The sequence below is a fragment of the Oncorhynchus tshawytscha genome, linkage group LG09 (assembly GCF_018296145.1).
Source record: "Oncorhynchus tshawytscha isolate Ot180627B linkage group LG09, Otsh_v2.0, whole genome shotgun sequence".
NCBI classification, from domain to species: domain Eukaryota; kingdom Metazoa; phylum Chordata; class Actinopteri; order Salmoniformes; family Salmonidae; genus Oncorhynchus; species Oncorhynchus tshawytscha.
The window spans coordinates 48317142-48340057 of record NC_056437.1 but is presented as its reverse complement, the minus strand read 5'-3'; the positions used below and the strand labels follow the sequence as shown (position 1 = coordinate 48340057).

General features: G+C 43.6%; 1 protein-coding gene across 3 annotated transcripts in view; it reads left to right on the top strand.

Annotated features, from left to right (window-relative positions):
- The window catches only part of LOC112258068 (CAP-Gly domain-containing linker protein 2-like), a 64406-nt gene that overhangs the window by 33564 nt on the left and 7926 nt on the right, over positions 1 to 22916 (top strand). Inside the window, exons 5-11 of one of the 3 annotated variants that reach the window (XM_042326977.1) lie at positions 1255 to 1468; positions 13078 to 13275; positions 17696 to 17799; positions 18768 to 18828; positions 19402 to 19497; positions 21569 to 21934; positions 22040 to 22621. In XM_042326977.1, the coding sequence (XP_042182911.1) occupies positions 1255 to 1468; positions 13078 to 13275; positions 17696 to 17799; positions 18768 to 18828; positions 19402 to 19497; positions 21569 to 21934; positions 22040 to 22621 (1621 nt within the window). Of the gene's footprint in view, positions 1 to 1254; positions 1469 to 13077; positions 13276 to 17695; positions 17800 to 18767; positions 18829 to 19401; positions 19498 to 20704; positions 20756 to 21568; positions 21935 to 22039; positions 22622 to 22916 lie in introns of all 3 variants that reach the window. The other 2 variants (XM_042326978.1, XM_042326979.1) reach the window with 2 other exon arrangements.

Genomic DNA, 22916 nt, shown 5'->3' with positions numbered 1-22916 from the left:
AATGTAACAGGCTGACCAATACAAGGGTTGATAAATTGGTGGCCATCCGGGCAAATATGAGGCTTTTTGAGTCTGACAATGAGCCATCCTCAACAAGGTTGGAAAGTGACAGTGAAGATGAGGCCTCAGAGTCTGATGTTCAAGAGGTGGACATTGAGGAGGTCCAGGGAGAAGACATGGAAGCCTGAGAGGAAGACAACCAGACCTTTAGTTTCTAGACTTTTAGTTTCTAGACTATCATTTTATAAATGTGTGTTGAAAACATTTTTGGGAGATAAGATGGATCATTCAATGTTTCCTTTTTTTTGTTCAGTGAAATCATCCCATGTGAAGAGTCAACTCATTTAATTAAAGTTCAATTCGTAACTAAATAGTGTTTTTTATTTCTATTGGAAGGATTTAATCATTTGCGATTATGTTTACTTATGATAAGATAAATATATCCGGGGCGGCAGGTAGCCTAGTGGTTAGAGCCTTGGACTAGGAGCTGCAAGATCGAGTCCCTGAGCTGACAAGGTAAAACTCTGTCGTTCTGCCCCTGAACAAGACAGTAAACCCACTGTTCCTAGGTCGTCATTGAAAATAAGAATTCGTTCTTAACTGACTTGCCTAGTTAAATAAAGGTAATAAAAATATATCCAATGCAAAAAACAATTAAATGGTATTAATTTGCATATAATTCACAAAGTTTCCACCTCTGAATATTCCCCAAAATGTACAACCCTAGGTAGGCCACACAAGCTCACAAAACAGGACCGTTGAGTGCTGAAGCGCATAGTGGGTAAAAATTGTCTGTCCTCGGTTGCAATACTCGCTACCGAGTTCCAAACTGCCTCTGGACGCAACGGAAGCCTAGCTTGTAGGCCTATGGTCCTAAATGAAAGGGAAACAGATTGCCATTTGTAGCCCAATAGACCACTGAAATCAGTCAAACCGAGCTCAATAACTCAATGCATGCACACAGTCCTATTGAATATGAATTCACCTATATTGTGTGTAGGCCTATACCATCTTGATGTAGCCAGTTTATCAAGAGATTCACCATTCAAATAAATTCTTAACGTTATGTAGTTTGTTTAAAAACAAAGTCAAATTGATTGTATTGATACATGGCTGTCGCTGGGAATTTTTCTCATCAAAAAGTTAACAATTCATTATATTTATTATTGGCATTAAATGTCAACCTCCTTGACCCCCACAAATCATCATTAGCCCTTAAAAACCCATATCGGTCATTCTCTACCTCTGACCCAGGTACTTCCAGTGTCCGCCCAGGTTTGGACTGTTTGCACCCATCCACAAGGTGATCCGTATCGGTTTCCCCTCCACCAGCCCGGCCAAGGCCAAGAAGAGCAAGCGCATGGCCATGGGGGTGTCATCCTTGGCCCACAGCCCCAGCAGCTCGTCCATCAGCTCTGTTAGCTCTGTGGCTTCCTCAGTGGGCGGGCGGCCCAGTCGAACTGGCCTGGTGAGAGATAAACATGCATGCATAGACATAAACCAACCAATGTATTTTCATGACTATAACTGCCAGTCTAATGGGGTGGTATCATTCATGTAAAGTGCCTTCAGAAAGTAGTCATACCCCTTGCCTTTATCGAGTTACAGCCTGAATTTAAAAATTATTAAATATATATATTTTTTTATCTCACCCATCTACACATAATAACCACAATGACAAAGTGAAAACATGTTTTTAGAACTTATTGCAAATGTTTTGAAAATGAAATACAGAAATATGTCATTTACATAAGTATTCACCCTTGAGTCAATACTTTGTAGAAGCACCTTTGGCAGTGATTACATCTGAGTCTTTCTGGGTAAGTCTCTAAGAGCTTTCCATGCCTGGATTGTGCAACATTTGCCCATTATTTTTTCAGTTCTTCAAGCTGTGTCTAATATCCAACGTTTTGACAGACAAGCTGTCTTCATCAGGGTATAATGAAGACAGCTTGTCTGTCGAAACGTTGGATATTAGGTTATTAAATTATTGCATCTGAGCGCCTAGAGTGTGTGGCTCTCCTTTTCTTTTTCAATCATTGCTATACAACCATTTTCAGGTCTTGCCATAGATTTTCAAGTAGATTGAAGTCAAAACTAACTCAGCCACTCCAGAACATTCACTGTCTTCTTGGTAAGCGACTCCAGTGTATATTTGGCCTTGTGTTTTAGATTATTGTCATGCTGAAAGTTGAATTAATCTCTGTGTCTAGTGGAAAGCAGACTGAACCAGGTTTTCCTCTGATTTTGCCTGTATTTAGCTCCACTCTGTTTATTTTTTATCCTGAAGAACTCCCTAGTCCTTAACGATTACAAGCATACCCATAACATGATGCACCCACCAATACGCTTGAAAATATGAAGAGTGGTATTCAGTAATGTGTTGTATTGGATTTGCTACAAACATAAAACTTTGTATTCAGGACAAAAAGTGAATTGCTTTGCCACATTCTTTGCAGTATTACTTTAGTTCCTTGTTGCAAACAGGATGCATGTTTTGGAATATTTTGACAGTTGAAGTCGGAAGTTTACATACACTTAGGTTGGAGTCATTAAAACTCGTTTTCAACCACTCCACAAATTTCTTGTTAACAAACTATAGTTTTGGCAAGTCTGTTAGGACATCTACTTTGTGCATGACACAAGTAATTTTTCCAACAATTGTTTACAGACAGATTATTTCACTTATAATTCACTGTATCACAATTCCAGTGGGTCAGAAGTTTACATACACTAAATTGACTCTGCCTTTAAACAGCTTGGAAAATTCCAGAAAATTATGTCATGGCTTTAGAAGCGTCTGATAGGCTAATTGACATAATTTGAGTCAATTGGAGATGTACCTGTGGATGTAAAAGTCTGTCTGTCAAAATTAGGTTATTAAATTATTGCATCTGAGCTCCTAGAGTGTGCGGTTCTCCTTTTCTTTTTCAATCATTGCCTCTTTGCATGACATCATGGGAAAATCAAAAGAAATCAGCCAAGACCTCAAAAAAAAATTGGAGACCTCCACAAGTCTGGTTCATCCTTGGGAGCAATTTCCAAACGCCTGAAAGTACCACGTTCATCTGTACAAACAATAGTACGCAAGTATAAACACCATGGGACCACGCAGCTGTCATACAGCTCAGGAAGGAGGCGGGTTCTGTCTCCTAGAGATGAACGTAGTTTGGTGTGAAAAGTGCACATCAATCCCAGAACAATAGCAAAGGACCTTGTGAAGAAGCTGGAGGAAACAGTTACAAAAGTATCTATATCCACAGTAAAACGAGTCCAATATCGACACAACCTGAAAGGCCGCTCAGCAAGGAAGAAGCCACTGCTCCAAAACCGCCATAAAAAAGCCAGACTACAGTTTGCAACTGCACATGGGGACAAAGATCGTACTTTTTGGAGAAATGTCCTCTCGTCTGATGAAACAAAAATAGAACTGTTTGGCCATAATGACCATCGCTATATTTGGAGGAAAAAGGGGGAGGCTTGCAAGCCGAAGAACAGCATCCCAACCGTGAAGCACGAGGTGGCAGCATCATACTGTGGGGGTACTTTGCTGCAGGAGGGACTGGTGCACTTCACAAAATAGATAGCATCATGAGGCAGGAAAATGATGTGGATATATTGAAGCAACTTCTCAAGACAACAGTCAGGAAGTTAAAGCTTGGTTGCAAATGGGTCTTCCAAATGGACATTGACCCCAAGAATACTTCCAAACTTGTGGCAAAATGGCTTAAGGACAACAAAGTCAAGGTATTGGTGGGCCATCACAAGCCCTGACCTCAATCCTATAGAAAATGTGTGGGCAGAAGTGAAAAAGCGTGTGCGAGCAAGGAGGCCTACAAACCTGACTCAGTTACACCAGCTCTGTCAGGAGGGATGGGCCAAAATTCACCCAACATATTGTGGGAAGCTTGTGGAAGGCTACCCGACACATTTGACCCACGTGAAACAATTTAAAGGCAACGCTACCAAATACTAATTGAGTGTATGTAAACTTCTGACCCACTGGGAATGTGATGAAAGAAATAAAAGCTGAAAAAAATTATTCTCTCTGCTATTATTCTGACATTTCACATTCTTAAAATAAAATGGTGATCCTAACTGACCTAAGACAGGAATTTTTACTTGGATTAAATGTCAGGAATTGTGAAAAACTGAGTTTGAATGGCTAAGGTATATCTAAACTTCCGACTTCAACTGTATATTGTACAGGTTTCTTCTTTTCACTGTCAATTAGGTTAGTATTGGGGAGTAAATTCAATGTTGTTGATCCAGCCTCGGTTTTCTCCTATTACAGCCACTGCTGGCTTGCCTCTGAAGCTAAGCAGGGTTGGTCCTTGGATGGGAGACCGGATGCTGCTGGAAGTGGTGTTGGAGTGCCCGTAGGAGGCACTTTTTCCTCTGGTCTAAGAAAATATCCCAATTTCCCAGGGCAGTGATTGGGAACATAGAGGGCTGTCTTTCGGATGAGACGTTAAACATGTGTCCTGACTCTCTGTGGTCACTAAAGATCCCATGGCACTTATCGTAAGAGTAGGGGCGTTAACCCCAATGTCCTGGCTAAATTCCCAATCTGGCCCTCATACCATCATGGCCACCTAATCATTCTCAGCTTTCAATTGGCTCATTCATCCCCTTCCTCTCCCCTGTAACTATGACCTAGGTCGTTGCTGTAAATGAGAATGTGTTCTCAGTCAACTTACCTGGTAAAATAAGGGTTAAATAAAGTTAAATTAAAAACTATATAACTATTTTATAGTCACCATTGGCCTCATTGTGAAATCCCTGAGCGGTTTTCATCCTCTAAGGCATCTGAGTAAGGAAGGACGCCTGTATCTTTGTAGTGACTGGGTGTATTGATACACCATCCAAAGTGTAATTGATAACTTCACCATGCACAAACGGATATTCAATGTCTGCTTTTTTGTTTTTTACTACTTATAGGTTTCCTTCTTTGCGAGGCATTGTAAAACCTCCCTGGTCTTTGTGGTTGAATCTGTGTTTGAAATTGCTCGACTGAGGGACCTTACAGATAATTGTATGTGTTTGGTATAGAGGTGACTTTATCAATATATTAGCTTGTATTTACCCCCCCAAAATGAAATGCTAATTAGCTGCTAGTGTGGCTATCATAAAGAACAACAAATGCCATGATGATCTGGACGAGACTGACGAATCGAGAGACAATGGTAAGAATCTCTGGATTAACTGTAATGTTAGCTAAATGAAATAATGATTAAATTGGCTACATTTCTTTAAAAGGACAATTCCGTGATCTATCTTGTGCAAGTTTAAAAATGTACACAATACCTGTTAGCAAAAGTGTCAGCTTGAGATGACGTGCAGGAGCTTGCAGGGATTTTTAGTTTTTCATGATGTCTATTTTGATGCTTAGCATGATTTGAATCTGAGAGTAAATTGAGCTGAATATATTGATAAAAGTCACGTTGTCCAAGAGAGATTTACATGGTTCTCAAAACGTCACACCAGGGTAAGCCTACACGATACACAGCCCTTATTTTATGTTTTTTTTAATGTTTTCCCTATGGGAAAAATAAATGGTGGAAAAACGATTGAAGTCATTTCCCTGTTTAATCTCTAGGTTTTGTGGGTATTATAAAACCTCCACTGTGAGGCTCTGTAGGAATTAATGGATTCTACAGTATTTCAATTAAAGGACAAAATTACATGTATTTAAGTATTGCTTTGTTGTATTGGAGGACAGTAACATTATTTCTTTCCAAAACGTACTCGGAAATGTTTTTATATATTCTATTTTTTATGTTTAGCTCTCATAATATAATTAAAAATATGCATTATTAAGATGTCTGTAATATAATAAATGTGTCAAAAACAAATGTAGACATTAAATGCATTTCTATGGCTTTCAAAATATTTTTTACGACGGTGGGTGAGTGGCAAGATCGAGGCGCGGTGGTTTCAAAACAGCGCCCTCTGTTAGTCATCTAGTGTAGATATAAATAATTGAGCGGTATGCACACACAAAAACTTGTCCCAGGTGCTGGATCAGAGAGGACAACGTAAAACAAAAAGTAAATCTGTACACTGGTATAATGCTCCCAAAGCGTTTAGTTGCATTATACACATTTTTGCAGACCTTTAGATATAAATAATTGAGCGGTATGCACACATCAATTAAAAACGTGCCCCAGGTGCTGGATCAGTGAGGACATGAAAAACAAAAAGTAAAACTGTACACTGGTATAATGCTCCCAAAGCATTTAATTGCATTATACACATTTTTTGCAGACCTGACAGATACAAACAGACTGAAAGATGAGACTGATGGAGAGAGACAGAGGATGGGAGAGAGATTAAGAGAGGGCAGAGAGGGAGACAAAGAAGACATGCAATACAGTGCCTTGCAAAAGTATTCAACCTCCTTGGAATTTTTACTATTTTGTTGCATTACAACCTGTAATTTAAATATATAATATAAATATCTAATTTGAATGTATAATATTCATTTAATAGACATACACAAAATAGTCCAAATTGGTGAAGTGAAATGAAAAAAACAACAACCAAAAAACAGAAAAGTGGTGCGTGAATATGTATTCACCCCTTTGCTATGAAGCTCCTAAATTAGATCTGGTACTACCAATTACCTTCAGAAGTCACATAATTAGTTAGATTGCACACAGGTGGACTTTATTTATCTGTCACATGATCTCCGTATGTATACACCTGTTCTGAAAGGCCGCATAGTCTGCAACACCACTAAGCACAGGGCACCACCAAGCAAGCGGCACCATGAAGAACAAGGAGCTTTCCAAACAGGTCAGGGACAAAGTTGTGGAGAAGTACAGATCAGGGTTGGGTTATAAAAAAATATTAGAAACTTTGAACATCCCGCGGAGCACCATTAAATCCATTAATAAAAAATTTAAAGAATATGGCACCACAACAAACCTGCCAAGAGAGGGCCACCCACCAAAACTCACGGACCAGGCAAGGAGGGCATTAATCAGAGAGGCAACAAAGAGACCAAAGATAACCCTGAAGGAGCTGCAAAGCTCCACAGTGGAGATTGGAGTATCTGTCCATAGGACCACTTTAAGCCGTACACTCCACAGAGCTGGGCTTTACGGAAGAGTGGCCAGAAAAAAGGCATTGCTTAAAGAAAAAAATAAGCAAACACGTTTGGTGTTTGCCAAAAGGCATGTGGGAGACTCCCCAAACATATGGAAGAAGGTACTCTGGTTAGATGAGACTAAAATTTTGATTTTTGGCCATCAAAGAAAACACTATGTCTGGCACAAACCCAACATCTCTCATCACCCCAAGAACAGCAGCCCCACAGTGAAGCATGGTGGTGGCAGCATGCTGTGGGGATGTTTTTCATCGGCAGGGACTGGGAAACTGGTCAGAATTGAAGGAATGATGGCGTTAAATACATGGAAATTCTTGAGGGAAACCTGTTTCAGTCTTCAGATGGCTTTACAAAGTACAGAATTTTTTTTTTTTTTGGGGGGTAGTTATGCACGTTCAAGTTTTCTGTTTTTTTGTCTTATTTTTTGTTTGTTTCGCATTAAAAATATTTTGCATCATCAAAGTGGTAGGTAGGCATGTTGTGTAAATCAAATGATACAACCCCCCCAAAAATCTATTTTAATTCCAGGTTGTAAGGCAACAAAAGAGGAAAAATGCCAAGGGGGGTGAATACTTTCGCAAGCCACTGTACATGAGACAGGACACACACTGTATTTGGCACAATATGAACATTTTAGAGACAAATAACACACAAACACAGTAGTGACACATTACATAGAATAGTTACAACACGTTGGGGACACAATTACTGATTATCATAGCACATAAATATGCAATATTCTTTTAAAGCTAGTATTGATATATTATCAGTATTGATAGAAATGTCTGTCTGTGTATGTCACCCCTCCGCCTCTTATCAGGCAGTCAGGTGACATATTTGGAAGATGTAGCACATTAGGTCAATTAACCTCAGCCAGCATTAGGACACCCTAATTATCACATTCTGGCACATCAGGTGGCCATCTTGGTGCTGGCAGTAGGGCTAAAGTACAGACATACTGTGTATACCCAGAAAACATGACCCCATTGGCCCCATGTGGGTATTCGGTGGCCAAGGTGAGCACGGGCTAGCCCACACCAAGCCAAACACATTCTAGCCTACACCAGCCCAACTCGGGCTAGCCCGACATGGGCCAGCCCACACCAAGCCCAACACTGTCATGGTTCCACCTGTCACGAGAGGGCTGCAGATACCGTCCTAGAGACATTAACATCACTCAGGTGTGTCCTATTTACTCGTTATGATTTCCATGTTAAAAGGGGTGTGTTTTCTGTTGTCCTTTGCAGAAGTTTGAATTGTATACCGTGTGCGGTCATTTACTGGGTGAGGTTTCGAGACTTAGTGTGTGTTGTTTTTATAGTGTACTTTGATCCTAAAGTATTCATGTTTACCCTTAACCGCTGATTCTGCATCTGGTCTCTTCTCTGCACCTGGGTCCAACCTCACTACGTCACAGCAAGCTTCTGCCTCAACATGGACCCAGCAGAGATCACCCAGATCCAGAATGCTATAACCCACCAAGGAGAACTACTGTTGCGGCAGCAAGAACAACTCTCCCAAATATCAGAGACCCTCTGGGCACTTACCGATTTTGTCCAACCACGGCCCAACCCCAACCCCAACCCAGGAGGAGCCAATGCCCAAGTCTCATCACCCAGTGCTACAGGCGTCGCCATAGTTCCTCCAGGGAAGCTGTACCGGGAACCCAAGATCCCAGCCCCCGAGCAGTATGACGGCCACCCTGGAGGATGCAAGGGGTTCCTCACTCAGTGCGCTCTGGTGTTCGAGCTACAGTCCTCCTCGTTCCACACCAATCGGGCCATGATAGCCTATATCATCTCTATACTCTCAGGTAAGGCCCTGGCGTGGGCAATGGAGGTGTGAGAACAGCAGCCACCATCCTGCAGCTCCACATTAGCCTTCACTGCCAAGCTGCGACGAGTCTTCAACCACCCAGTCAGCAGACGAGAAGCGGCAAGCCGACTGTTCAACCTCCGCCAAGGGGCCAGAGCAGTGGCTGACTTCGCCATTGAGTTCCGCACTCTCGCCGCCGGGAGTGGGTGGAATACTGAGGCACTGGTCACCGCTTTCCACCAGGGTCTGTTTAACTCCATCAAGGATGAACTTGCCGCTGGGGACCTGGGAGAGGACCTCGAGTCCCTGATAAAGCTGGCCATCAGGATTTACAACCGCATCTGAGAATGTGAAAGACAGCGCCTTTGACACCACCACCGGTTCCCGGAGCACCCCAAGCCCCCCCCGAGCCCAGAATTAAGGAGCTCAGGCAGCTGGGATGCACACGTCTGAGCCCGCAGGAATGTGACCGGCGCATGAGCAACGGCTGCTGCCTCTACTGCGGAGGTCTCGGCCATCTCCGTTTTACATGCCCAGAGTTGATGGGAAACACCAGGCTCGCCAGGACAAGGGGAGACCCTGACGAGCTGTGCAGTTACATCCCAGGTACCCAGTCACCCTCTGACACTACCCGCAACCCTCCATTGGGACAACCATCAGCACCACATTCAAGCCTTCGTGGACTCTGGGGCTTCACCAGAGAATTGCAAATGTCCCATTCCTCTGCAGGTTCAAGCCCTCAATGGACGCACCATCGGCTCCGGCCAGGTGGAATATCAGACCAAGCTCATTCTACTGCAGGTTGGGGTGAACCACTCAGACTCTTAGTTTTCTTTTGATCACTGCTCCCGAGAACCCCCTTATCCTAGGGTACCCCAGGCTAGTGCTACAACCCACTATTCTCTTGGTCCACAGGACACCTACTAGACTGGGGTAAGAACTTCCAGACTAAATGCCTAAAACCCCCACCAAGTGCCTCGCCGTGTTCCCTGGCATCCACTGAAGACCAAGACTTTTCCGCTCTCCCTCTTGAGTACGTTGACCTCCGGGAGGCCATCAGTAAGAGGCAATCCGCCACCCTCCCTCCTCATCGTCCATACTACTGCGCCATAGAACTCCTACCCGGCTCCACCCCTCCCCAGGGCCGTCTGTACTCCCTCTTGACCCCTGAAGCAGCAGTCATGGACAATTACATCCGGGAGTCGCTGGAGGCAGGTTTCATTCACTCCTCTACATCCTCAGCTAGTGCAGGTTTCTTCTTTGTGGGAATGAAGGATGGAGTTCTGTGTCCCTGCATCAATTACAGAGGGCTGAACAGGATTACAATTAAGAATCGTTGCTCCCTACCTCTGGTGTCGGCCGTCTTGGAGTTTGCCCATTGGGCCCAATTCTTCCCCAAACTGGACCTCCGCAACGCTTACAATCTGGTGAGAATCAGGGAGCGAGATGAATGGAAGACTGCTTGACCCCGGGCGGTCACAGACTGTCCCCCATCCCGCCTCACTTAAACAAGTCCAGTGGTTTTACGGACGTTTTGACGTTTTATATGCAACTTTGGTGCGGGGAAGCACCTCGTGGCCCTAACCCGCATGTCCCAGAACCATTCTTGCTGGACCCGCGAGGCTGACAGGGCATTTGGGAAGCTTAAGGGATGTTTAATCAAAGGACCCATCCTTGTCCATCCGGATCCTACCCGTCACTTCATGGTAGAGGTGAATGCCTCAGACACCGGAGCAGGGGCAATCCTTTTACAGCGGAACGAGGGGGACAAGAACCTGCCTATCTCTCCAAGTGGTTCTCGCCAGCGGAACGCAACAACGATGTAGGCAACCGGGAGCTCTTGGCAGTTAAGTGTGCCCTTGAGGGGTGGAGACACTGGTTGGAGCGACACCTCATCCTTTTGTTATCTGGACGGACCATAAGAACTTGGTATCCATTCAAGAAGCCAAGAGGTTGAAGACTTGCCAGGCTAGGTGGGCTCTGTTCTTTAACAGGTTCAACTTCGCACTAGCCTATCGCCCGGGATAAAATAATTAGAAAGCAGACGCCCTGTCCCGCCAACACAATGTCTCTAATGAGGAGAGGGACTGCGAGCCCATTATCCCCAGCTCCCGCATTGTGGCCCCCATGATATGGAGTATTGATACCACGGTCCGACCAGCCCAGACCCGAGAACCTGACCCCGGCTGGGTCTCACTACAGACTTTATGTTCCGCGATCAGCCCGTTCCCGGGTACTACAATGGAGACACTCCTCTGAAATTAACTGGGCATCCAAGGGTTAATCGGACACTGGAGTTCCTGAGGCGGAGATTCTGTTGGCCCAACATGATTGAGGATGTGAGATCCTTCGTTACAGCCTGCTCCACCTGTGCCCAAAGCAAGTCCTCACGACAGCGACCGGCTGGGTTGCTCCAACCTCTGCCCATCCCCAGCCAGTCCTTATCCCACTTGTCCGTAGACTTTATCACAGAGTTACCCCCATCCCAAGGGCTTACCACTATCCTGATTGTTGTCGATCAGTTTTCCAAGGCTGCCCATTTCATCACCTTACCCAAGTTGCCCTCAGTGAAGGAGACCGCAGATCTCATGATTACCCATGTCTTTCAACTACACAGACTTTCCCAGGACATTGTCTCGGATCGTGGGCCACAGTTCGTCGCACGGTATTTGAAAGCCTTCTGCTCCCTGTTGGGGGCGTCAATGAGTCTTTCCTCTGGGTTTCACCCAGAGTCTAATGGGATAACGGAACGGGCCAACCAGGAGTTGGAGAAGTTCCTCTGCTGTTTCGTCTCCACCCAGGTCAGCAACTGGATCAAGTTCCTCGTCTGGGCAAATATGCTCAAAACACACTGCCGAACTCGTCCACTAGACCGTTCGAGTGTCAGTTCTGGTTTGCCGAACTGTTGTCCTTTGCAGAAGCTTAAATTGTTTACCATGTGTGTTCGTTTCCTGAGTGCGTTTTCGAGACTTAGTGTTTGTTGTTTTTCTAGTGTACTGTGATCCTGCTGCTACCGTTTCTCAGTAAAGTATTTATGTTTATCCTTAACCACTGATTCCTTGTCTGGTCTATTCTCTGCACCTGGGAACAACCTCACCACATCACAAACATAGGCCAGCCCACACCAAACCCGACATGGGCCAGACCACACCAAGCCCAGCACCTAGAGGCTGGGGCTCATTAGAATATTTGGGGGCGTAGTTTGCACACAGTTATTTTTGTGCAACCATGACTGAGTGTCATTCCAGTTGAAGTGTTCTGTTGTGAGATACCCATTTGTTATTTCTTGTACACTGATGACGTCTTTATAAAGACGTCATCTGCCACACCCATTGCTGACCGGTGTATTAAAATCGAGCACACAACCATGCAATCTCCATAGACAAACATTCACAGTTGAATGGCCTTATTGAAGACCTCAGTGACTTTCAATGTGAAAGACGTGAACCTTTCCAAGAAGTCAGTTTGTCAAATTTCTGCTCTGCTAGAGCTACCACAATAACAGCACTTACTGTTGATCGGAAGTGGAAATGCCTAGGAGCAACAACTGATCAGCCACGAAGTGGTAGGCCACACAAGCTCACAGAGCGGGACCGCTGAGTGTTGAAGAACAGAGCCCTGACCTTAACCCCATCGAACGCCTTTGGGATGAATTGGAACGCCGACTGCGAGCCAGGCCTAATCACCCAACATCAGTGCCCGACCTCCTTAATGCTCTTGTGGCTGAATGGAAGCAAGTCCCCGCAGCAATGTTCCAACATCTAGTGGAACACCTTCCCAGAAGAATGGAGGCTATTATAGCAGCAAAGGGGGGACCAACTCCATATTAATGCCTATGATTTTGGAATGAGATGTTCGAAGAGCAGGTGTCAACAAACACTACATTACCAAAAGTATCTTTAGTTTGCTCCTAATTTTTTTTCTAATGCTCCCAGACAAATTTCCTCAATAATAATTCAAATATTATGAAAGCCCCTTATTTCATGCAGCATAGAAATAATTAATTTTTCTTGCATTTTTAAATTGAGTGTGTATAAAAAGAATGTGTAATGCTGCAAGACAAATTTCCTCTAATCTTATTTGTTTCTCTCACCTCCTTCCCCCTCCCCCCAACCACCCTTCCCCCTACACAACCTCCCCCCCCTCCATAGCTCACAGAGACGTCGTCACGCTATGCCCGCAAAATTTCAGGCACTACTGCGCTGCAGGAGGCCCTGAAAGAGAAACAGCAGCACATCGAGCAGCTGCTGGCCGAGAGGGACCTGGAACGGGCTGAGGTGGCAAAAGCCACCAGCCACATCTGTGAGGTGGAGAAGGAGCTCAGTGTCCTCAAGGCCCAGCACCTGCAGGTAGGCAGTAACCTGAGTGGCAGTTTTTGTCATCGTGCCATGAAATTGCAAGCCCTCATTTTGTACTGCTTTGGTCAGTTTTATGCAATAATATTGCGATGATTTCACTGTTTTAGGCTGAAACAGTGAGGTGATTGGTCAAATTCACAATAATTGTTGATTTTGCAAAAAAATATTCTATCGCAGAATCCTGAGGGGACTGGCTTACTAGACTCAAAGCGGGACTAAACTGTAAATAAACCATCTCTAATGCGCTTTGGTTCGCCTGGAGATGTTCATCGTTTATAAACAAATCAGTCAGTAAGCTATTTCTGACGAATCAGAATCTCATGCAAGCTGAGCCTCACATTCATAAAGCCATTCAAAGCTGAATGTTATCTCCCATGGTTATCTCTCTTTTCTAGACAAGGTGCATGCTAGTTTTTGCATTGCCCAGTCCCCTTTTTGGGTGGAGATTTAATTTACGGAGCAATGGAATAATATGAAAAATCCGCCCATCCAGGGCACTGGTGATGCAAAACTAACGTGGCCAAGGAAAGCAAGTCCAGCGCTCTCAACCAATCAGTATTTATAGCGGAAACAGAGAGCGTCTTGGCCTTTGGCTAGCCATACCTACGTTTGTCTCCAACCATGCTGTCAAAGGCACACAGCTAGGAAATAAGCTAGCATTTATTTCACTAGAAAGTTGCTAAATGCATGCCAGACAAAGCTTCTCTTGTGCGTTCTTCACGATTAAACAGTCACCGCGGGTGACTCGGGAATTTAAAGAGCGCCTCAACCAGAAAAAAAACAAGTGTTTAAATCATGTGGCAGTAAAGAGGAAAGGAGGCTACATCAAAATCTTACTACAGCAAAGGGAGGCTTACTGGATATCGTATCTAAAACATTGACCCCTAGTGGTCAGAATATTGACTGATCTCATGCCCTTCTTATGAACAAATCTTTATTTTATGAACAAGTCTTATAAATTGATATATTCTTTCTACAGCTTATTAGCGTACACCAAATATGTTCCCCCTGTTGATGATGCTCATTATACATTAAGGTTGAACCAAAAGATTACATGTAACAAATATGAAATGAAATATGAAACAATTATGTGAAATTGAATTAAACAATAATGCATGTTGATGCTAATATGATGTACAATATTCAATTGTTTCTATATGATAACAATAGCGTAATATATTTAATATGCCATAAACTTTTTATTTATTTTTATTTTCACTAATTCATTTTAATTAACTTAATAATTATGACACACCCCTCATTGTTTGCACTAATTGCCCTGTTTGTCTCCATAACCTGGTTCAAGTATTCATGATATTACCCTGAGAAAGGCACCGTGATGCGAAACGTTGGTAAATACCCATTAAATTGTTGGGAGTTTATACATGGAGTGTATATTTACTCCGTAAATGAAATCTCAAGACTTTATTTATTTTGATAGTTAAAAGTTTATTCGCCGTTAGTCAGCACCTTCAGATAAACACATTTTTCTGGGTGTGCGCCGTCTCATGTTTTTTAAGCTAGTAAAGAGGAAAGGAAAAATGTTCAGAGGAGACTCAAAAGCAAGATCAAGGAGTGCAAGGCAGCCTACAAAGACAAATTAGACAATGTTTTTAAAGACAATGACAGTAGGAAAGTCTGGCAAACCATCACAGGTTACAAACCAAAGATACATTGCATGACTGTTGATAATGACCTTGTCTTTGCAAATGTTTTGAACCATTTCTATTGAAGGTTTGACATGGGTGATTTTACATCGCAGCATAAATGGCCATGGACAGTGTAGACAGCATACGGGGCGGCAGGGTAGCCTAGTAGTTAGAGCGTTGGACTTGTAACCGGAAGTTTGCAAGTTCAAGCCCCCTAGCTGACAAGGTAAAAATCTGTCGTTCTGCCCCTGAACAGGCAGTTAACCCACTGTTCCTAGGCCGTCATTGAAAATAAGAATTTGTTCTTAACTGACTTGCCTAGTTAAATAAAGGTAAAATTTTAAAAAATACCAGCTGTTGATATACAAATCCCTGTGATGACGTCAAGCACTACCGTTCCAGAAGCTGTTCCAGCTGTCACTGGACAGGGGGATAATTCCAGACTTATGGAAAAAGTTGCTGATTGTTCCAGTACCTAAAAACACCAGGCCAAAAGAAAATAACGACTTACGCCCTGTAGCCCTGACATCTGTACCTATGGAAAAAAAACAGTATTTCTGGTGTCTCATCCCAACTAGATCCAAACCAATTTGAATACCGCGCCTCCAGGCGTGTTGATGATGAGTTACTGGACATGCTGAACATCATATACGAACACTTAGAACAGGCAAATAGCCTAGTGAAAATTGTATTCATTGACTTCAGTGGTGGACAAGCTGGTGAATTTGGGTGTCAACTCTCTACTGATCAAGCGGATCAACAGTTTCCTTGTGAATTGTACCTAACAAGTGAAGTTCAACTCTGCCATCCCCACATCTAGAACGGTGAATACGGGAGCATCACAAGGGTGGGTACTTTCACCGATCCTGTACACACTGTGAACGAACGATGGTCAAGCCTCTGAGCCAGCCCACACATTATTTAAATATGTAGATGACACCGCTCTTGTGGGTTTTTTTTTTAGAAGGAATGAAACTGCACTATCCCCTACGAAGTTCAATTGGGAATCCGTCGATAGAGTGACCACGTATAGATATCTGGGAATCGAAATAGACGAACTGAAATTCAATGACTGTATCCTTGCAAAGAGAAAGAAACTGCCACATACAATGTTTTTTTTCATGCAAACTGAACCATTTTAATGTTGATTGCCATATACTACAACTGTTTTATAAATCTGTCCTGCAGAGTGCGCTGTCCTTTGGTCTGACATGCATCTTTGGAAACATACGAGCACAAGACCATGTCAAGCTTCAGCGCTTGATCAAGACGGTGGGAAGGATAATTGATATAGACCAATAATCAGCCACCAGTCTGTACACAAAACCTATTCTCCAAAAACTTGAAAGCATTTTACAGGATCCCCTTCACTCAAAACTCAGTCGCAGCAGCCGTAAAAGTGAAAAGAGACTTCTTTAAGACCACCAGTGGCGCTTTTATAGCTCAATCTAATTTGTGTTGACGGAAAAAAAATCCATAGCTCTAACGGACACATGCTCAAACTCGCACACTTTTGACAGACTTAAACATCTGCAAATTATCGAGATATCAAAGTGTCACCAACATAAACCTAAACAATAGGCCTATAGCAAATGTAGCATATGGCACACATTTTTCAAATGCAAATAGCACTTTTCGGTAGTGCTCAAAGCATGCAAATCCCGAGAGCAGCATTTATTTTTCATCTCAAAGCATTGAGCCCAATCAGTGCTCCATGACAACAAAATCATAATCAACAGTGTAGTAACAGAGTTGACTAGTCCTTCGTTTTTGTGTTATGCTCATGTAAAACAATTTGGCTAATCTATATTTCCATATTTCCTAGTCACAGTGGCAGCATCATGCTGTGGGGATGTTTTTCAGCGGCAGGGACTGGGAGACTAGTTACAATTGAGGCAAAGATGAATGGAGCAAAGTACAGAGAGATCCTTGATAAAAACCTGCTCCAGAGCGCTCACGACTTCAGACAGGGGCGAAGGTTCACCTTCCAACAGGACAACGAACCTAAGCACACATGCAAGACAACACAGGAGTGACTTCGTGACAAGTCTCTGAACTTCCTTGAGTGGCCCAGCCAGAGCCTGGACTTGAACCCGATCGAACATCTCTGGAGAGATGTGAAAATACAAACTTTTTTCTCCTAATAGCAGGAACAGCACCATGTAGTGGTCAGAACCTGGTAACATTAGGATGTTGGATGGGACACATCAAATTCACTGAGAATAGATAACATAGGACGAAGAAACAAAATTCAGCGCCACAGCTCCATACTACTTGTCAGACAGATAGATTTTGAAAATGTGTAACTCATTGTTAGAAAAAGGTTTGGTCCTTTTATAAGAATCCTATAAATTAAAAGTGATGATTTGGGTGCAATCAATTAGCTTAATTCAGAGATCACATTATATTTCATCAAAATAATGTTGCAGGAATGCTAATCATATATGTTCCTAACAACAGAAACGATTTCAGAACAATCTGAGATGGCGGCTGTCGAAAATCTTCTTTCTTGTGCTTTTTATTAAGGTGGAACGACCCTCTGGGAAACTGCCCCTTATTGTGTAATCTACACAAAGAAATCTACTCAACTTGACAAATAAAACATGATTCCTCCATCAATGTTTCTTTTCATTGTACACTTCACTGTACATGTAAACCAGGCCTAAATTAGTATGGGTAAGTGTACTTACTGAGAACTTGTCAAAGCACTCAGTGATCGCATGGTATAGCTCATCCCTGATATGTTTTTTCTCTGATTACAGTATGTCACAGAGACTGAAAGCAACCTCCAGCAAGTCAAAACTCTGTTGGCAAGCACTCAGAAGGACAAAGTAGAGCTGGCCAATCAGCTTGAAGAAGAGAAAAGGTACAGTGTCAGGGATTTCTATGGAATGATTCATTTGTGGCACACAAATATATAAATACTAAATTGCTCAGAGCAATTGAATATATATATATAAGTATCCACTTTCATGACAACAGGATATTACTATTGTCATTTCGGCAATTGAAACCAATGCTAAAACCTCAAGGGTGAAAATCCCCTCTATTATTCCATTTATGGTACTCAGAAGAACATTGCTAGGGCATTGTCATTTTCATATGCCCTGCTTTTAAAATACACATTTTATTAGCTAGCTGCATTAGCCATCTTTGGTAGAATAGAAGTGAATAGCTGTGAATAGAATCTATTGTTCCAGTAAGAGAGATAATATGTGTCCCAATGGCACCCTATTCCCTATATAGTAATACTTTTTTCAATAGGGTAGCCATTTGGAACGGATCCATGGTTGTCGGTGCTGTGATCAGACCTGTGCCAAATACATATGTCAAACACTTTCACATACTTAAAGTGCACTTCATTTAACCTGACCAGTTTTCAGGGTGGGACTTTTGGGATTATTCCATTGCACAGGGCAAGCTCAGTCAAGTGTACCTCAAGTGATTGAATTGACATACTGTATGCAGTTCTTGAAGTGGGAGAATGCTTTCCTATACAGTGTACTAAGTCCGACTCCTCCAATTTTCTACTGCTGGAGTACTGGCACATTTTATGATGAGTATGGTCACCCAAAATGAGTACCCACACCTATTTAATTCTACTTCATGCACTGTCCGTATGTATTTTGAACCAGGTGTGGTACTGTGTAGCTCAGTTAAGAGCATGGCGCTAGATACGCCAAGGTCGGGGGTTCATTCCCCACAGGGCTCAAATACGCATGTCAAAAATGTATGCAGTCACTGTACTGTAAATTGTTTTAGAAACCATTTGTTGGGTCGTGATGCTCTTCTGTGGCACTTCCCTGACACCTTGTGGCCGACGTATTATTACAGGAAAGTGGAAGACCTTCAGTTCAGAGTGGAGGAAGAGTCAATCACCAAAGGAGACCTTGAGGTATTTATCTACTGTTTGGTAAAAAGCTTAGATCAACAATAGTTTGATAAACATGTTTTGAAGTTATGAGAATGTGTGTTTTATAAGATTACTTTAGCAAAAGGGATCGAATTTTGCTCTTTCTATAGTATAATGTGAAAGTTATTGAGTAGTAGGCTGGTAGCGATCGACACTATGATGCTCAGTTAGGTTAGAGTGACCAAAAGCCTGTGCCAAACATATAGTGATTAAAACAAGAAGTGAGAAAGATAGACAGGGACGTTTCACATTTTCAATGTTTAGGGGCGGCAGGTAGCCAAGTGGTTAATAGCCTTGGGCCAGTAACGGAAAAGTCACTGGTTTGAATCCCTGAGCTGACGAGGTGAAAAATCTGACTAATATGCCCTTAAGCAAGGCACTTAATCCTATTGACTAAAATGTAAATGTCTATCCTCCTCCAATCTTTTGACAACTGTTACAGAAAATCCCATGTGATGTGTATTTTTCACACAACCTCTTCAATCTGTACAGGTTTCTGTGTCTTGTCTTTTTTTCTACCTCTGGTCTCTCTCCGTTCTCTTTTCCTCTCTGTAGACTCAGACGAAATTGGAGCATGCCCGTTTTCGGCAGCTTGAGCAGAATCTGTTCCTCGAAAAGTCGAGAGCAGAAAAGCTTCAGAAAGAATTAGAGGTGAATCGGGTAACTGATAGCCCATCCTAGAGCCCCTGCCTGTATCCATTTTCCTTTGCGCTTCTCCCCTGTATCTTTTGTTTCGGTTGCTGTGGGACTTGCAGCACAAATCCTTATCATTCCTGCCCTGCGCCTGTCTCCAAACTCAGTCACTCATACAGAAAATCCTGTCAGTTACGTCATCAAACAGCATAGACTACAATCAGAATTGGATGCCATTGCCCTGATTTATTTACCAATGCCAGGAATGGTCTGTACAGATATTAGGTTTCATGTTGAGAGAAACAAATTTCAAGCCTGACGACTCACACTAAAACTCTTCCGCTATTCTGTCGTTGCGAAATACTTTAGTCTGAGACTGCCATCATTGAAGTTGTTTGTGGTGACGTGGGGCATTGTACAAAACAAAGTAATTTAACCAATCAGAGTATCAAAGCCAATGACGAATTTTCAAACCGCCACTTCACCTACGTGTGTTCTGGCTCTGACCCAACCCATAGGTTTCTGGACCAATCAGAAATCCCCGAATGTGTTCACATTCGGTGATGGGTCAGAGAGGTACTCAGATCCAGACTCATTGCGGATAAGAAACGAATGTCTGTGGACGTGGTGTAGCGTTTGGCCGGAACAAGGAGTCTGAGTAGTCAGGCAAACAAATTGCCCAAGTGTAACCTGAATTGATTATTTCATTAATGAATGAACAATTGGCCTCGCATCCAATAGAAAACCTCTCTATCGCGTCTCAAATGGCACCCTATTGCCTATATCATGCACTACTTCTGACAAGAGCCATATGTGCTCTATGGGGAATAGTGTGCCAGACACAGCCTCTATCTATTTCTCTCTTGGCTCTCAGCTCTATTTCTCTTGGCTCTCTTTCCTCCTTCCTTTTGCCACCCACTCACAAAAATCTTGTTTGAGTTCGCAGGGTGCAATGCTGGAGCGATTGTCAGGTGTAGTCAGCGTCGTTTCCACTGTTGATGTCGTAACTTTGCGTTAGTTTATAAGGAGGTTAAATTGGTGGCATAATATTAGAATTAGCACCAATGTGAAACTTCCATTAAGTTCTGCTGAGGACCAAAATCTTGCCTTATACAGTTATGTACAGATATATACGGTCACACAATCATTTTGTGGTGAAACACACTTAGCACATTTGGGTCATGAATGTTATATAGCGCTACAAATATACTGATTTTACCTACAGGGAAGACGCAGACTTGATGCAGCACCCTTGAGGTTGGGTAAGAGAACCAAGGTGAAACAAAATGGACTCGTCGTTTCGTTCAGCTCTCTAAACTGTTTGATTCCCAGTTGTCTATTTTTGACGACGTTGATCTTGCGAAGTCAATCTTGCCTTTTCCTTGAAACTTAATTATTATCTCAATGCTATTAGGGAACTTTTTGATAACTACTTTTCCTAGAAACCTATCAACTGTAGCGTTGATTTTGCCTCAATGGTCTGTATTAACATACTATGCACTCCGTATCATTATGTCTGCTCTGCCAAACATGGAGTTCTGTCATTTTAATTGGATGTTTGAAAATGTCACATTTTAATTGCTAATTCCTAGTGATTGCCTATCTATGTGTAGTGTTATGTCTGGGGGTTTCTGTGTGGGCTTTGTGCATCTGCCTGGCTTCTTTAGTGACAAAATAGCAAAGAATGGCTTGCTTTATTCTGATTAGGTTGTAATGCACCTGCTGATTTTAAAAGCTCAACTTGTTTTTGATGTCTGCGAGCAAAGCATTTCCTCAAACCAAGGGATTTCCACTGTAATGCTGAGCAGTCTGCTGGCCCAGCTTGTACGCTCATATGATTCTCAATAGGCCTCTTTTCCTGGGTCTGCATGCTGTAATCAAGTATTTTATTTGGACGCTTGGTGCTTGAAAGATGCCATCCTGTTTCAGGCAAGACGTCATCCCCGTTACAGGACTGACACTATCCGGTCATTCTGTTACGGGAACGATACTCCTGACAGTTTCAGTAATGACTCAAACCACATTAAGGCAATGACGGACTCTCTCTCTCTCTCTCTCTCTCTCTCTCTCTCTCACTCTGCCTCCACAGCAAAGCACAGTTGAGGAGCAGAGCCGCGTCATGCAGCTGGAGGATGAACTGGCTCTGCGTCGGGCCGAGATCGGGGAGCTCCAGGTCCGGCTCCGTGATGCGGCCAAGGACGGGGACTCCACCCAGGGGCCGGTGGCCCAGTCGGAAACCATTCTGCTCCGGGAGCAGCTCCTGACGGCAGGCCGGGAGCACCACAAGGAGAGCAGCCAGCTGAGGGAGAAGTACGAGGCTGCAGTGGCAACGGGCCAGGAGGAGACAGACAAACTGAAAGCCACGGTGGACAAACAGAGCCAGGAGATCATTGAGCTGAAGCAGAAAGTCCAGCAGGCCTCTACAGAGAACATGGAGATGATGGACAACTGGAAGGTGAGAGGCACTATTCTCAGAACATAAAGGGAATTAAATTACTCATTTGGAAATGTAGGTCTCTCTCTCTCTCTCTCTCTCTAATCTTGTATCCCTCTCCTCAAGGTCAAGCTGGACACCCTGGTCAACGACCACCAGCGTTCCCTTGAGGACCTGAAGGCCTCGCTGTCCAGCGGCTCGGCCAAAGGCCAGGAGCAGGAGCCCCAGGAGCTGAGGACCACACTGGAGAGCCTGCGCATGGAGCACCAGCTGGAGCTGGAGAATCTCAAGGCCAGGCATGAGATCGAGGCAGCCATGCTGGCCAAGGAGCGTGACGATCTGCGCTCACGCCTGCAGGATGCCAAGGACCAGCTGGTCGAGAACAGCCAGAACTGGAATAGCCAGGCCCAGATGAAGGCCAGGAGTGACCAGCAGGCCCTGGAGCTGAGGGAGGTCTGGGAGAAGTTCCAGAAGGCCCAGCTGAGGGTGGGCGAGCTGGAGAGGCTGCAGGGCGAGCAGGACGGCGCCCGAGACAAGCTCCAGGAGCGCTTGGAGCTGGCTGAGAAGAAGATGGTGGACTACAAGGCCCTGCAGAAGGCTGAGGCCCAGAGTAGACAGGAGCTCTACAGCCTGGAGGAGAAGCTGAGGGTGACTGAGAACCGGCTGCAGGCGGTGCAGGATGACCACCACATGCCACAGGATGCCAATGTGAGTCCTCCGGGGGGATAACTGTGGTAGCATTGGTTGTATATGCTATGCTGCAGATGAGAGTCCTGTGACCCAACTATAAAATGCACAAAGGTTGCGTTTAGAGCGCTAATGTCCTTATTCATGTGATATAATACTAGCTTTCTAGAAACATTCTTTACACAAGTAAGTAAAATACTTCCACATGATATCCATGCTTTTCTAGTTCCTTGCGTGTTTCCATATCTTGTCCATCATCAATAAACAAATAAAGCAATGAGTTGTCATGGATTTTAACTCTCAATTTTGTCTCCCT